General features: G+C 34.5%; 1 protein-coding gene across 3 annotated transcripts in view; it reads left to right on the top strand.

Moving 5' to 3' along the window:
* The window catches only part of MAP3K20 (mitogen-activated protein kinase kinase kinase 20), a 119,466-nt gene that overhangs the window by 57,605 nt on the left and 45,200 nt on the right, over positions 1 to 16,661 (top strand). For all 3 annotated transcript variants that reach the window (XM_026697045.2, XM_087919934.1, XM_087919935.1), the window contains exons 8-10: positions 3,727 to 3,813; positions 8,234 to 8,308; positions 14,457 to 14,563. In XM_026697045.2, coding sequence (XP_026552830.1) covers positions 3,727 to 3,813; positions 8,234 to 8,308; positions 14,457 to 14,563 — 269 coding nt within the window. The remainder of the gene's footprint in view (positions 1 to 3,726; positions 3,814 to 8,233; positions 8,309 to 14,456; positions 14,564 to 16,661) is intronic.

Raw genomic sequence — 16,661 nt, 5'->3', positions numbered from 1 at the left:
AAGGAGAACTAATTGTTGCCTACTTATAGTCAGTCAAACCTGTAAATCTATTCAGAAGAAAACTAAAGGACGTTTAATGGGTTCACTGCCAGACAAGCATATCTAGAATTGCAGCTTGCAATTTTTTGGGGGAAAAGTTAACTTCAGTAAAAGAAAGTAGTTCAGAAATTGGCTTATGGATAAAATGGTGATCACTGGTTAATGCAGGCATGTCCAACCTTTAGACTTGCCTGGACTGCATTGAGTGAAGAGGAATTGTCTTGGTCCATATGTAAAATTTATAGTATAGTTAATGTATTTCTATGTATAAATAATGTTAAATGTTTAAATTCTTTTGGGTGGCATTACTAGCTGTCCAATGACACATATGCCTCAGGTTGGACACACCAGGATTAAAATAAAGGAGTTGAGTAACAGTTGTATGTTTCAGGCACATACACACAATTTCAAAGCCTATAATATCTTTTTTCCCCCAGCTTGGTGTTCTGCATCTTAAATAGTGAAAAGAGTTTGAAACATTTAGGGAGAGAATGAAATTTGGAAATAATTGCAGTTTGGCTCAGAGTTAAATGTTTATAGATAAATAATAATCTAATTAAATCATTCCCTTGTTACTCTCAATGGGACAAAAAAGAGCGAATTCCCAGTCCTTTGTGCGATCTCAAAATCTGTTTATTCTAAAGCACAATTTTTAGAAGGGGAGGGTAGATTCAGAGGGAATTTAGGAGGAGAAAGCCCTGTCAGGCGTGTGTTTTTACTTCTGCACATTTTAAATTCTACCCTAGAAATCTGTTCAAGTAAACTTAAGTGCATTAGTATTGATTCTCCTCACTGTTGATTTCTATCAAGATTTCTTTTATCCTGTAGGCTTTCAACTTCTAATCAAGCAGACTAACAATGTGTTCCAGAGATAATGAATCCATGAAAAATGTGGCACTTTTTGATTTAAAACAATCTCATCCATAAATAAAAGTTTTGAATGGTCAAGTAATACAATCTAGAGCGCTAACAAATGGCTTTTGTGCTGCACAGACATCTGTTTTTCATCATTTGAAACACAGCTGAAATTGTGATAACAAAGAGCAGAATCTTTTTCAAATGTAAGCCACGAAGATGTTGAGAAATACTGTTCTGTTGGCAGAATCCGTAGCATTTCTTTTATTTATTATTTTTTTCTGCCAAAATAGATTGTATTCATTAAACTATTACATTTCTTACAATGTACAATGAAGCATTTTTACACTGCAATATGATGTCCACCTAAAAGTCCAGGCTTTCTTGGTCAAGTTGAACTTGTCTTTTATGAAGAAGTCATAAGAACATGAGGAAAGGTGATTGTTGTACCCATTTATAATTTTCCGGCCTTTACAAATTATTTCATGAAGCTGGAATAGAATGTCTCAAGTTCCATATCCCTTTATGTTGAAGTAAGCCACAGTCTCCCGAAATAAATCAAGTTTTAAAAAGTAAACATGCTTTTAGTCAGAATCTTTTGTTATATGAAAATGACCCAAAACTGAATTCAGATTTAAGATTTATAATCTATCTAATTATAAATATCTGTTTGCCTCCCCAAATAATGTTTAATACCATCTAATTTACTGTTTTAGACATGTCCTAGACATGGAACTTTATAGGAGGAGGAAGGTAACATGATCTTTTACCTGATCTGAGAATTATACAGTTCAAATGTAAGCCCAGTAAAATTTCCACCAACATATATATCTTCCAGAATACATTGGAGTTGGGCGACCAATACATTTAATAAATAAATATAATGTATACAGCATATGTTTAACATAGCAGGCTTCAAGTTTGGAAATAAAAGCAAATGAAAATGTATCATGACACTGAGTAATAATGTACATATGTCTCTTGGGATGAAAACATCTTGGGGCGCACTTCTTTTAAACCCAAGTGTTAGGTTTGTTGTTTATTGTTTAGTTGTACAAAATTTCTATATTTCTTAATGAATTATAGTTAGCAGCTGTGATTGAGAGTGACAGTAAGGTTTGGGACATTCCAGCTGTGCTGAATAAAAATTCTGAGAAACATATTCTTGTGAACCATATAGAGATTTTTAAAAATGACTTTTTACTGTGGCTGAAGTTGAAGCAAGTTTATAACTTGATACCTATAGTTTTCATTATTTGATCTATCATAGCTGTCCCTTTCAGAAATGATATAATGGTCCTACTACAATTACATTCCCATATTATTATTTGTATAACCATAAAACTGCTCTCTCCATCCCATAACAGCAAAATAGGTAGCTGTGAGTTACCTGTATAAAATCAAGGTGGGATATATCTCTAAACCTAAGAGATAAATAATAGTTACACGTAAACTCACTTGGTCAATCTGGACATTTTTGTATGTGTGTGACAGAAGAAAATGGATTAAACTGATGAAGAGAAATGTCCTTTCTCGGCCTGGCCAGATAATCACAATACAGAAGAATTTTTCTGTTTCCTTTTACTTTACACAACAATTCTTTAAAGTATGATACAGTAGTTCCTGTCTCCATTGTTATGTTCTCAGCATAATGTTTTTAAGTAATAAACTTTATAAAAGTTTATAAAAGTTTATTACTTAAAAATATTATGTTGAGGACATAACAATGGAGACAGGGACTACTGTATCCTGTTTTAAAGAATTGTTGTGTGAAGTTTTATGACTTAATGAGGTCTATTTAACTCCTAAGATGCTGTGGTACCTCCTGTGATGGAAAACCTGCCTCAACATCAAGGGTTCCCCCCATCATATAAATGGACAACAATATCTGGCAATACGTTATTAATTATCTTTTTAAAAAGGTAATTGACCCAACTAAACCACAAGTTAGGAATTTTAAATGCTTAGTGGAGAATATTGATCTCTGGAATTCGTAGCCAGGTCATTATTTTGTTAAAAATATCAATAGGAAATCAATATAAATATCAAATAAAAATATAAATATTTACTTTAGCTAAATAATACATTTTCCAACACAGATCAACAGAAATATGTCTACCTTGTGTAGTCAAGAGAGGCAATTACTTTTGTAAATATGACTACTTGCCTGGAAAAAAGAGATTATTGCTCTCTTTGAGATAACCAGTTGTGTTATCTTTTGTTATAATGGTGAAATATCAACCAAATAAAATTAGCTGAGGTCATACCACACTGTACTGTAAAGTAAATTTATATGGCTGTTATTTGGCTAAGTATGAAATATAATTTATAAAATATTTCTATAAAGTTGGTATTCTGAAATATTTGGAAGATGGAAGTTATTTTGTTGCTTACAAATCTGTTTGCTATAGTAAGTATTTTTTAAATGTTAAACTTACCTCCAGAAAAAACAAACCCAAGGTCTCTAGTTTAAAGTACAAGTCAGAGTACATTCCAGAAACATTTTCTAGTATTTCTAGTTGAAAACAAGAAATCTTATTTCTTTGACTATCTCAACCATCAAACATTGGAGGTACAAGAAGATACTCACAAAATCTAGTCCCTGGTTCTCTCTCAGTATTTGTTAAATAAGGGTTCATTATTAAAAATAAGAAATATTCAATGTTGACTTGGCATAACTCTCTTAAGCACAAACATATATCCAGGTTTCTGCTAATGGGCTATGATTGCCTAGTAATTGGATACAGATCACAGTGCATCAAGGTTTAATAACATATTTAAAATAAAAAATACAGTAATAAAAAATCCTTTTTCTTTTTCTTTCCATTCCAGGTTCTCTGGGAGATGCTAACAAGGGAAGTCCCCTTTAAAGGCTTGGAAGGATTACAAGTAGCTTGGCTTGTAGTGGAAAAAAACGAGGTAAGACTACGTTTCTACATTCAGGTACATAGATCAGAAAACAGTGTTGGGTTTTGCAAAAGACTTTTTCATCTTCCTCAAATTGAAAGTAAGTTCACGCGTATGGAAAGATTAGCAGTAGGAGCTAACACAAAGGGTCAAAGTGATGTTATTCCTCATGAATGGACCCTTTACATCTAATTGTTGCAGCTTCACGTCGTGATGCTGTAGATCAAAAATTATACAAGTACTGTACTAGCTTCTCAGTCTCAATTGTAAAACCTGTGGGTTTGTTCTTAGGGATGAAAGAAGCCATTGCGTCCAAGGTAGGAGAACAGTTTAACTCCATCTCCTGCATTTAGGACATCTTTATACTGGCCGGGAGTTGATCTATCTGTAAGAGACCTTCAGCTACTTCAACTTAACTCTCCCAGCAGGAGTCACTATAATACAAGAAACTGCCACTTAGATGAGGATTTCAAAAATAAAAGAAGATAAAAATAGTTTAAAAAGAAGAAAATTACAGTTTTGCCACCCACGTTCCTCAGTCCATTGAAGATGAGCTCCTCACTGGAACTGGTAAGGCTATGCCATAGTTGCAAGCCTCCTCATGCCGTGTCTTTCCACTTCAAAAGGACTTCAGTGGCGTAAACACCCTTTGTACGTGTCCCCAGTGTTGCTTTTCTTCTGGCTACAAATTGAGGCTTTTAGATAGTTGAACATGGGAGTGCATATTTGAACACATGGTCTCTTTAGTATCAAAGAACAGGAAGTTTCGTTTTAAAGAAGAAATGTAGCCGTGGCGGCTTTATTGCATGCAGACAACATTTAGGATTCCTCATCTGTCTAAGTTGGCTGGAAGGTTGGGTACCATTATAAAATAACTTAGGCAATTTCTGTAATATGACTTCTTGGTTTCTTTGTTTTATTGCTGGCTCCCTAAAATATTGTTAAAACCTTTACATATAATAGATTTAATTATCATGTTTAAAAAAACAGGAAGGAATTAATGAAAAACATGACATTCTCACTTTTAAATATTCTTTCTGAAGTATAGAAGGCCTGTGATAACTGTCAATCAAAGTGGAATAACCAATTTAGTTTGGGTGTTCTGTCACTCATTCTAAATTTATATCTGATTCTTACAAATTTAATCTTGAAATAATAAGATGTAGCATGTATCATTTTTATTTTTTAAACATGAGGAAAGTTTTATTTGATTTCATCAAAATAGCCTCATCCCATCCAGCAGACAAGCATTAAGTAAGGAACATCTCCATCTGGATCAATGCTCTGATCTTATAGTTGGATACACGATTTTGGTATGTAACAAATGTATAAATACTAGGTCAGTTCTGCCACTTCATGTTAGTTTCCTTAAACTGGGTACAATCCAATCCAAATTAAGCATATTAGTTGGTCATCAATTTTTTGAAAAAGTCAAAAACATTAAGAGGAATAGTAGTGACTACAATTGAAGTGCTCATAGGTTCAGTAGAATAATACAGTAAATATAGAAATAGTATCATAGCAAAAAGTTATTATATTGTATATGCTTTTTAAAAAAAGATTCCAGTTTTTCCTCTTGCAAAAACCTGAAATATATACAGTATATATTCTTTGTGACCTTAAAATAATCCCTAATAAAGTGGTTGAATGTCTGAGGCACTAGCCTCCCAGTGAATTGTCACTCTGCAAAATATGTGTTCAATTCTAAGTAAGTTAGTCATGCTTTAGTCCCCCATTGAAATCAATGGGACCTAAATTCAGTATAATTAACTTGTCCCACAGATTTTAATGGGCCTAAAACATGACTTATAACATGACACATTGACTCCACCACCTTATAATAATTGCATTGAATTTACACTGTAAGGAAAAACAATGAATCTCATATTTAGTCCTTGGGAGAGTTCTATTCTTTGGAAACTTAGTGCAGATGTAACCCATAAGATACTTAAAGACAATGGAAGTAAACCCTTATTCCAAAAAAGTGCAGAAGAATCTGAAAGATACGTAAGACTGTCTATAGAGACCTCTGTTCTGTCAAAGACATAAAGTCCAGATGAAATTCATAGTCAGAGATTTGAACAAATAGTTTAGATTCAGTATGTGTCCATTTAAATTATACTAGATCATTGAGAGACTTATTTTGCAGGTGCTACTCATATTTAAGTTTGCAGGTGCTACTCATATTTAAGTTGCACGGTATAGTACTGGGTAAGAGTTATTCCTGAGTAGAGAATTACATCTCCCATACCACGCTTATATCTTTTTATTATTGTTTCCTTGATAATCTCATGTTCTTTATTAGAGGTATAAATTCTGTTAAAGGAGATTTTATTTAATGTCAAATAAAATTAATATCACATTATTAAGACATGCTACTTTTATTAGAATATGACTGTCCTGAGGGTCTAGCCGATGAATAACGTTCTATTCCAGCAAGATATATGTAAGCAATGAGTTTAATAACTCATTTTCCATCCCTGGAACTATGAGGGTGAGAGACAAATGCCATGGCTAGATTGTCAGGTATATTTTTAGGGAAATGACCTACTTGAATATCAAGTGTCAATGCTACTTTGTTTATGCCAAAAGATTTAACTTCTGATATGTATGTTCTTTGCATTCATAATATTCATGATTTAAGGATTTCTAATCAGATTACATGACTACTGTTTACATTTCTTCTTTCCTGTTTTTCATTATCTTAGCAAATCATCTTGGTTTTGTTTTTTAAACTAACACCTGTTCGGAGCACAACAGCTATAAGGTTTTGCAAGTCCTAGTATATATACTCATATAGTGATGTATTTTATTTAACTTACTCTATGTGCCTATTTGAAAAGCGTCATTTTAACCACTAAGCAGAGTTGTGAGAAACTCAGATATAACTGCTTTTTATAATTATATCAGTTAATCCACAGAATTAGCTGTAATTTTTCCTGTCTTGCTATAGATGAGGATATTAACAGTTATCTTTTTCTATCAGCAGGAGCAATACCATTATTCTTTTTATTGTGGCATTTCCTTTATTATCAATAGCATAGTAACAAATATGCAGATATTCTTGTTATCAGAAAACTGTAATTAACACACTAATATATTCCTGTTAAGGTTTAGTTTTAAATAACAAGTTGCATTTCTCCTTACTCCAATAGAAATCGAGTAAATAGATAAGTACTGTTAAATATTTTAGATTTAAATGTTTACTTTTAATAAGATGTCTAGCATCTTCAAAATATTAGAAGTTTTTCCAAATATTTTTGAAGTATGAATGATAAAATATGTCACTTATAAATACTTTTTTTACAGCAGGCGGTTTAGGATTCTGATAGGGAGTTGGGGATTTTTCTCCAATAAACAGATTCTGTTATTTTGTTATTTATCATCCATTTTTTGGTTAGTACTTGCCTTTTTTTTTTCATCATAGTCTTTCCTAATCTTATATTCTGTTGGCCAGTATAAACTGGATTTTTATGACATTAATTCATCATTAAAATGCTAGAATGCTTTATGGTTAACTTGACATGATAATTACTATACATATTTAAATTTGAATGATTATTTTAAGTAGGATGTAGATCACAAGACCTCTTAACATCATTTAACACTTGTTTTAAATAATGAATAGGGCTATGCATTCTTTGAAAATGATTCAGAGAAGCTCTTTGGAACTTATGTGAACATGGCATCTTACTATTCTTCATTAAAGCGGGCTGCTGTTTTCAGTCTTTGCAGAAGCCATTTAAAGATGCTGCTACTTTAAGGAGCTGACTCATTGTACTCTCAAAGCATCTGCATCTTTTTTTCAGGTGTATGTGGAGGCATGAAAATCTGTAGGGTGTTTTTTTGAATAGCAGAGGCACACTTTGGCTTGTACTGTATAGTCCAAAGCACACCATCTCATTCGTTTTCAAAGCACTGTAGAAAATAACCAATTAAGACGTATGTATGAGTATTTAATGTGCTCCAACAAAAGAAATAGGGATTTAATGAATTTTATGAATCAAAGTAAACAAGAATATTTCAGGAGTGATTCAGAAACTTAGATTCTTTAAAACCTTGGGAAAATAGCTATACATACTTCATGCTATATTGAGTATATATAGAAAGCTATACTGGGTAGGAAAGCAAGAGAAATATAATATAATTTTAAAAGACTTGTAGACATTACAGGAATATAGTTCTAAAAACCTTTCACTCCAAAAATGTTATACAGTATTGTTTTCCCTACAATGATAATAGATTTAGGAAGGTTTTTCCCCATAATATAACCATAGGATCACGGGTGTCAAACTCACCACATTATGTTTCGTGATGTTTTTCCCATTTGCGGAGCTGGTCTGGGCATGGCCTGCATGTGATGCATCCAGCTCATGGGCCGCCAGTTTGACATCCCTGAATTTTATTCACTACTTTCTTTCTTTTATCTCAGAGACTGACCATTCCAAGCAGCTGTCCTGGAAGTTTTGCAGAATTGATGCTCCAATGTTGGGAAGCAGATCCAAAGGTATTTCTTTAGATGGATATACCATTATATTAATTTTATCATTAAGTTTATCAAGAGTCTTGGTGGTGCAGTGGTTAGAATGCAGTACTGCAGGCTAATTCACTGTTCACTGCCAACAGTTCGATCCTGATTCAAGGTTGACTCAGCCTTTCATTGATAAAATGAGGACTCAGATTGTTGGGGGCAATATGCTGACTCCATAAACTGCTTAGAGAGGACTATAAAGCATTGTGAAGCGGTATTTAAGTCTAAATGCTATTGCTATTATTGTTTACTGTTTTAATTGTACTGTCAGGAAATAGGTTGATGCTGAACATTGGACACTTCGAGACCTTTAGCTTTTCTGATACAGAATTATTTATGAAAGGAAGCAAGTCAAAGAATGTAATAATCAGTTGTCAGTTAATATCCTGACTTGAATGACTAGAACTTCTTCAAAATAATTTATATTTTGTTACAAAATTATTTGGATTATATTTATTTATCACATCAGCTTAAGGACTGCTTCATTTCTAAATATTTTGTACAATTCAGTGAATTAACATAACACTTGTCCAACATTAATGAAAATTAATGTTCATTACTCTTGACAATCCCCTGTTGCCTTGGAGATCACTATATATAATATAAGTACAGATAAAAAAGAAAGGATATAAAATTAGGTCTTTTTGCAATCTCGGAAATTAGTAGGCAATAACTTGTGTTTCTTCCTGGATTAGCATGTGTACAACAGAGTCCAGCACCCTTAGCAGAGTCAGTGATAGGCCAAGGAAAACTGAGAGTTGGATGTTTGTTTTTTACATTAAAAAAAAACTTTACATCATTCAGTATTTATGAGTGGTAAAGCACATTATTATTATTTGGCAAGTTTGAAGTTGGGATAACCAAGAGTATAATTAACACCAATGGGATAAATTTCATTTTAGTAATTCTTGCATCTATTACTGTGATGGTTTAGTTCAGGTGTGTGTATAAATTTGAGTGGTGTCAAACTTTACATCCAAAACTGGGCTGGGCAATGACATTTTTGTGGAGAAAATTTTGACAGTTCTTTAGATACTATGAAAGAATAATAATAATTTATTAAATTTATACAACTCCCATCCTCAGCCTGTCCCAAAGGTCTCAAATTTTGATCCCTGCCAAATGCAGCTGCTGTCCTGAACTTTTACACTCCTGCTACATCCAGCCCTTACCCATGTCTGATTGGAAGAAAGATATGGTGGCAGAATGAAGAAACACACTCTTCGGTGTGTGTGTCTGCATCTAGATTAAGCTTCTACGATTCCTAAAAGCATTATACACTAAAGTAGTCTTCCCCAATCTGTCTTCTCCCGTGCAACTTGACTGGCAAAATCCAGGTAGCTAACTTTTAGGTCCTACTGCAAAGGTTTGGGTAAAATATTGTATGTGAACCTGTCATCAAATGAACAGAATAGCAACTGTTTAGTTTTAAAAGTAGCTGGGTTATAATCCAATGCAGATGGACCAAAATGAGAAGACGAACAGAAAAACAGAAAAAGAAATACCTTCACTTAATAGGCAGTTCTTTCAGAGAAGAACACTTGTCTCTTTTTTGTTTTACACACACACACACACACACACACACACACACACACACACACGTTATATATAATGTTGTTTGACATTTGAAATAAAGAAATTGTCTCTCTTTTATAATGTGAAAATCACTTGGATCTGCCTGGGAGAGACACCTCAGCATTGTTCCTAATTGTTTTTGTGCACCCAAATTAAAATGCACGTTTTAATTGCCGCATCTGTAATTTTAGCAGAAATGGTATAATTACAGGCGTGATGCAGAGAGAGTGTGCCTCATCCCTTTATTATGTATCCACGTTTTGGTTTCCACCTTTTGTCTTAACCTTCTCTGGGGTCTGTCAAACAGACTAGCAGAGGCAATGCACTCTTGAGAAGCATTTTGCTAAGACTTTTTCAGTTTTCAACAATTATCCCACTTTTTGCACTGTAACAAAAGAAGCTTTAAATTCAGAAGAGAATGTGGGGAAATTATGACTGCTTTGTCTGAGTTCATTCTGATTGGCTTGGGCTGTGCATAGCCCCATCTTCCTCTGTTTTGTCACTGGACTTCAGGTTGACTTGACTTCCCATATTTCAAAATCCTAGTGAAAAAGTATAGAAAATTCATATATTAGCATTGTTATGCAATTCTTACGATTACACCAGATTATCCCAGCTTTTTAGAGGAGTTGATGTAAAGTTACATTTTACTGTCAAACTATAATTGGAAAATTCACAAACTTTTGGAAAATGTCTGTATAGACTAATATGTTGTGCTTAGTGTAGAGTAGACCAAAAATCTCACATTACAGAAATAAAACATGGGCATTTATGTCATGTTCAAAATGTCATGATGCTGTATGAAATAGGTAGGACTTGCTAAATCTTCCCAGACTTTATCATTTAAGTGGGTTAGACTCAAACTTAGGAAAATTATCTTCCTCTCTTTCTTTTTTAATTGCAGGTTTCAATCTTCTTTATAAATATTTTCCTTTAATGACTTTTTTTAAAAGTAAAAAGAGTTTCACTTTTCCAAGTTGATCCAAGATTTTTATTCTGGCCTCTGTATTAGAAAAGCTGAGAAATAATTACTAACAGAACAGGCATATAGACCTCCACTTACTTGTGTGAATGACTGCAGTGAATCAAAATTGCATTAAGGCAAAACAAGCTCAGAAATCTGATGAAAGTTATTTTTTTATTTTCAGGAGACAAATGATTTGCACAACTAATAGGTACTTTTATGTTTTAATATGACACTCTTCCTGCTAAACATAATCAGAACAGTTGGTAACTTACACATCAGATCATATGCCATCATAAAAGGCGCAATACGAAATAACGATCAGTTTATAAAATATCTAATTTCTAATATTCTAATTTCTAGAATTTCTAATATTTTAAACCAATATTAAGTCCAAAGCCAGAATCCAAAGCCACTTTGTTCAAAATTGAAGCATTACATCTAGGGACTTTATATGAAAAATTGCCAAAATAATAATTTCTGGTAAAAGTTACCCCAAATGAAAATTACAAGAATATTTCATTAACTTCTCCACATGGAAAATTCCTACTAGCATGTAATAGTTGTTTTTCCATTATAGGATGCAGATGGAATTATAATTTACTTTTTTGGGTATAAATTCTGTGAAGCTCTATCCATCTTCCTGAATTGGATGTAGCTGTGCAGTCAGAGAAAGCATTACTCTTTCTCCTCCTTGTTCCCAAAATTTGAATTACCATTATTAGCTGCTTTAATGAATTGCTTTGTATTTTAGTTTCTTTCCACCACACAATGCCTTCACCAGTAGCCATTTAGCTTTGCAATTTATGTTGCAGGTTTAAAAATATGTAAAACAAACACACATACATGCACACACGCGCACACACACAAAATAACAGCAATTTCTAATAAAAATACAGAAAAATTGTAAGTAAAATGTGAAAACACTAGTATATTTTGCTTATTTTAACAGAAAAGTAGAATTAACCTATCTTCCACTTCACAAAGTGGGAATAGAATAGATTGGGATGCTGCTACGCATTGAATAGAGTGTACTCACTTCTGAACCTCTTCTTGCTGTGGGGAATGAGTTTCTTAATTTATTTTGCAGGATGGTTCTTTTATTTACCTGCTGACTCCAACATCAAAGTGAACTTGATTTTAAGAAAACTGTAATTTAAAAGAGCTATGGATTCAAGGAGATTTTAGGAGTTTATGGCTATTGTGGTTTCAGGGAGAGGCTTGAGTCTTTTCTGATGCCTCCAGTAATGTACCTTAATATAGCTGAAAAATTGGTTTCCTCTCCCTCTCAAAATAAGGTATCTGGTGTTTTGAGTTGATAGTAAAAAGAAAGCTGAGCCCTATATACTCTTTCATTTTGTACAGTTCAGAGTTATGCTACTAAAAATCTACCAGAAAATAAACACGACAGCAAAAAAGCATTAAATTCAATGGCTGAACATTGATGGAGGAGGTTGCATTCCAGTAGGCAACTAATAATGGAAGAAATTGAGTTGCTTGTAATATCATTTCAGTGATTCAGGAGGAGATCTTATCTATTGAATGTGTATTCAAAAGATTAAGGTACTAAGGTTAAAATCAAAGGGTAAGAATGAAAAATGTGCTAGCCACACAGAAATTATCATCACCTTCAACCTTCCATTTTCATTCCCTAAGGCAGTCCTTCTCAAACCTGAGTAAATTGCCTCAAATTTGGTAAAAGTGTTCTTTCTTTCGGTATCAATACCCAATCATAATAGGAACATTTAAATTGACATAAAGTGTTTTGTCTTAGACTGGGTGAAAAAGACTTTCTGATAAGCAATTTTGGGTAACGAAGGGAAAAGTTTGGAAAGCCCTGCTATAGGACATCCTATGATGCATTCTGTGGTTTTCTGGTCATACTCCAGAGCAGTGTTTCTCAATCTTGGTGCCTAGATGGGTGGAATTCAAGCCCCAGAATTTCCCAGTCCAGCATGGTGCCTGGAGAATTCTGGGAGTTGAAGTCCATTCATTTTGCCCAGGTTGAGAAACATAGCTTCAGAAAGATTGTGCTGGCATTTTTTTGCTTAATAGATTTCCTGGGTCAAGAAAAAGAGCAGGATACAGAGAGTGGTAAGGACAGCTGAGAAGATGATACGTAGGAAGCCCACTTCCTGTTATCCAGAATACTGCTTATAAACGCTATGTGCTTAGAACTCAAAGCATTGTTAGAGACCCCACACACCCACTTCATGGTCTGTTTCTGTTGCTCCCCTCTGGGAGGAGGTTTCGAAGTATTTCTAGCAGGAGTACTGGATTTTGTAACGCTTCGTTACTTATGCCATCTGTCTGGTAAATTCACAAGATTCATTTTTCTTGCCATGTACACGTATACATCCAAAGTAGACTGTGATGTTTCTCTGTGTCATATATGTGGCTATGTGGGTATAGGCATAATGGTTATCTTTTGAGAGCTGAATGCAACAAAATTTCATTTTAATGTATGTTGATTAGTGTATGTTTAAAGGAATGCTAAGTTCTCATCCGTTCTGTTCTACTCTACTCAACTCAACTTTATTTTATTAGAAGGATAATCACTGGAAAAACATGGAATGATAACCAAGTAATAACTACATTATGTGGGCCTCCAATAAAAGGGGGACCTTTGCAATTAACAATATGGAAACTAGCAGTGTCAAGGATTGGTCAAGTCATTCAGGCTTCCTTATAAATATCCTCAGATAGCAACAGCTGCAAAGTCAGCACAAAGACCATTGGGGAAAGCAACTCCTAAAGTCAACTACCTATAGATAGATTAGAACTACTAGCATTTGGAACTGAGCACGAAGCCAATACCGATTCTTGGAATGGACATAAATACCAATCTGTGAATGCCAGGGAGGCAAGTTAATAAAAATATGTACATAATCACTGTTATGGGATAGGAAATACAGCTCATAAAACTAAATGTTTCTTTTTAAATTATGGGCTTCTCTGGTCAACCTTGATTCAGGAGCCTTGTTTCCCATAACAGGGTTGTCTAATTTTCATTGAGGGCTACAGATCCAATTTATAGCTCTTGTGGAATAGTGATAATAGAACAGACAGTAGTCAAGTAGTCTTTGTCCAAGAAGATGCTCCACACCCATACAATGGAATTCCTGGACAGGGAAAGATCACACTGGTTGATATGGGGAATAGGGAAAAGGGTGTCATAAATGAGAACAGAGTACAATTTCCTACCATGCAATTATGCAAAGTGCAGGAGATCCTAGAGGAGACAATGGAAGTAGATTAAGGATACTGTAACTCTTTTATTGTATTATTTTACATGAGTAATCTGGTCCATTCAGGTCAGCGTCTTGTTATATTACAATTTTAGGATATTTTTGTATTGAAATTTAAAAGCAGCAAGTTCTGCATTTATAGCTATAATAATTTACAGCTCTGTGTTGTTTACCTAATAATTATCTAGTCAGCATCCCAGTATGAGTTCCATTGCAGTTTTAGACTTGCCACTTTCATTGGAAAATGTTATTAATTCTGCAAATGGTGTAGTATTAAAATGTAGGTTTACATAATGTATGCGTGTAATAATGTACGTATTGCTTTGTGTGTCTTCAGAAGAGACCCTCTTTCAAGCAAATCATTTCGATTTTGGACTCCATGTCAAATGATAGCAACCTTCCAGACCAATGCAATTCATTCCTGCATAACAAGGCAGAATGGCGGTGAGTCCTCCCTAATTCCCACCAATAATGACATTTCCTGTGGGGAGAAATGAAGTATTTTCCCAGAAAAATACACTGCCAAAATTAGACATCCAGTGTTTGAATTTTCAAAATTGTGCAACCCCCACTGACAGCCATCATTGTTTCACTGCCAGGTGTGGAAATTTGTGTTTCCCACTATTTGTTCCATGTTGGTGCTTTTTCTGCATAATGATGATCAGAAACAAGTTTGCAAATTGTATCTGGTATATTTAGAAAGCAATGAGTTTAAATCAGATGTAAAGCAAAATGGCCAAATCAGCCCTCCAAATTAAATTTGTAAGTGCTAAGAATGAAAGTAAGGAATAACAAGCAGCTATGAATCAAGGGACCAGAACTTAGTTGCAAAATAGAAAATGTTCTTGTCTTGTGACTAAATAATTTATTTAGCCACCCAGAGCCAGAAAAGCAGGATAATCAGTATGGAGTAAGCAGACGTAATATTTGCCATCTCAAAAATTTGCAGTCATTATTTGGTCATTTTCATACATATGTTATTGCAAGGCTCTCTTCTGTTTTTCACTGATCCTTGAAAAATTCTCCAGAGAATTGTCTAGTCTGGATTTATGAAGCGGCATGTATCCTGGCTATCTGTTTTTGGTATCTCTTGCTCTTGTTCTTTCCCAGGTTACACAGCTATAAGATTATGTGCTCAAGTAATTACTAAATTGAAAGAGATTGGGTGGGATCCAATTTTAATCATTTGTACTTAAATTAGTCTTGACTTTGTTGTTTCCATTGATCTAGGTGAGTCTTCCATCCACTATTAATATCCTTCATTTGTGGTACCTTCTGTGCTAAAAGTCTTTCTTTACTGGGCAGACTTGAGCATGTTTTTTTTTTCAGACATAAATCCTGTGGTATTCAGCTGGACTTATTCCAGAGAAATAGTTATATGTCCAATCTTTAAACCATTCCAATCAGATGTATGCATAAATATAAAAGTAGAATATATTGATACATTTAAAACAGCTCTGCTTAGATTGCTGTGAAGGCAGATGAGAAGGGATCTGTACAAGAAGAGGATAATACAACGAATCTTGCTGTAGTCTAAATTAAGGAACCTTGGCCATTCTCCAGGTAATGCAGAGCACAATTTAGTAGTCTACTTGATGGTTATATGCCTGCCTCCTTTGGAGACTGGCAAAGATAGCCATGCAAGAAAGATTAGAGAGATCTGAGCATGCAAACAATATTTAAAATCCCAGGATGAATAAGGATTTGCCAATACAAGACATCCTAAAATTTAAGGGGAGAAATGGTGGTGAACTGATAAGCAAGAGAATTTTACTGCAGGGATGGAAAATGTGAGCACAGATGGGAGGTTTGAGCCAAGTCACATGATGCAAGTATAAATAGCTTGTTTTAGAACTGACATTCTTCTTGCACTGACTCAGCAGTGTGGCAATAATCCACACTAACACAGACCAGGATGTATTGTGCCATCTACTGATGCAAACTGCAAATTGCACCAGAGTTAAAGCTTCAAGCTTCTTATAATTCTTCGTGACAAATCCTTCCCATAGGATATTAAATATGTGTACTGGAGAGCAAGTCCCACTTATTTTCTACAAAGTGTATTTAGGATTAAGAATTTCCAGATATGTTTAGGTTTTCCAATTGAAGCCAGGCAACCTGTATGGCTTTTTACAGGTGGCTAAACTGAGAAACGGTAAAGGGACACAGTAAGATGCTGAGCTTGTCAATCAGAAAGGTCGGCAGTTTGGCGGTTCGAATCCCTAGCACTGCGTAACAGAGTGAGCTTCCGTTACTTGTCCCAGCTTCTGCCAACCTAGCAGTTTGAAAGCATGTAAAAATTCAAGTAGAAAAATAGGGACCACCTTGGTGGGAAGGTAGCAAGAGTTCTGTGCCGTTGGCGTTTGGTCATGCCGGCCACATGACCACAGAGATGTCTTTGGACAGGACTGGCTCTTCAGCTTTGTAACAGAGATGAGCACCACCCCCTAGAACTGGAAACGACTAGCACGTATGTGAGAGGGGAACCTTTACTTTTACCTTAAAGTGGGAAATGGTTGCTAATGTTATTAAGAACTTAAAG

This window comes from Pseudonaja textilis, chromosome 1 (assembly GCF_049901715.1).
Source record: "Pseudonaja textilis isolate UNSWEBS1 chromosome 1, rPseTex1.2, whole genome shotgun sequence".
Taxonomy (NCBI): domain Eukaryota; kingdom Metazoa; phylum Chordata; class Lepidosauria; order Squamata; family Elapidae; genus Pseudonaja; species Pseudonaja textilis.
The sequence above is the reverse complement of the archived record's forward strand: the minus strand, read 5'-3'. Positions and strand labels throughout refer to the sequence as shown.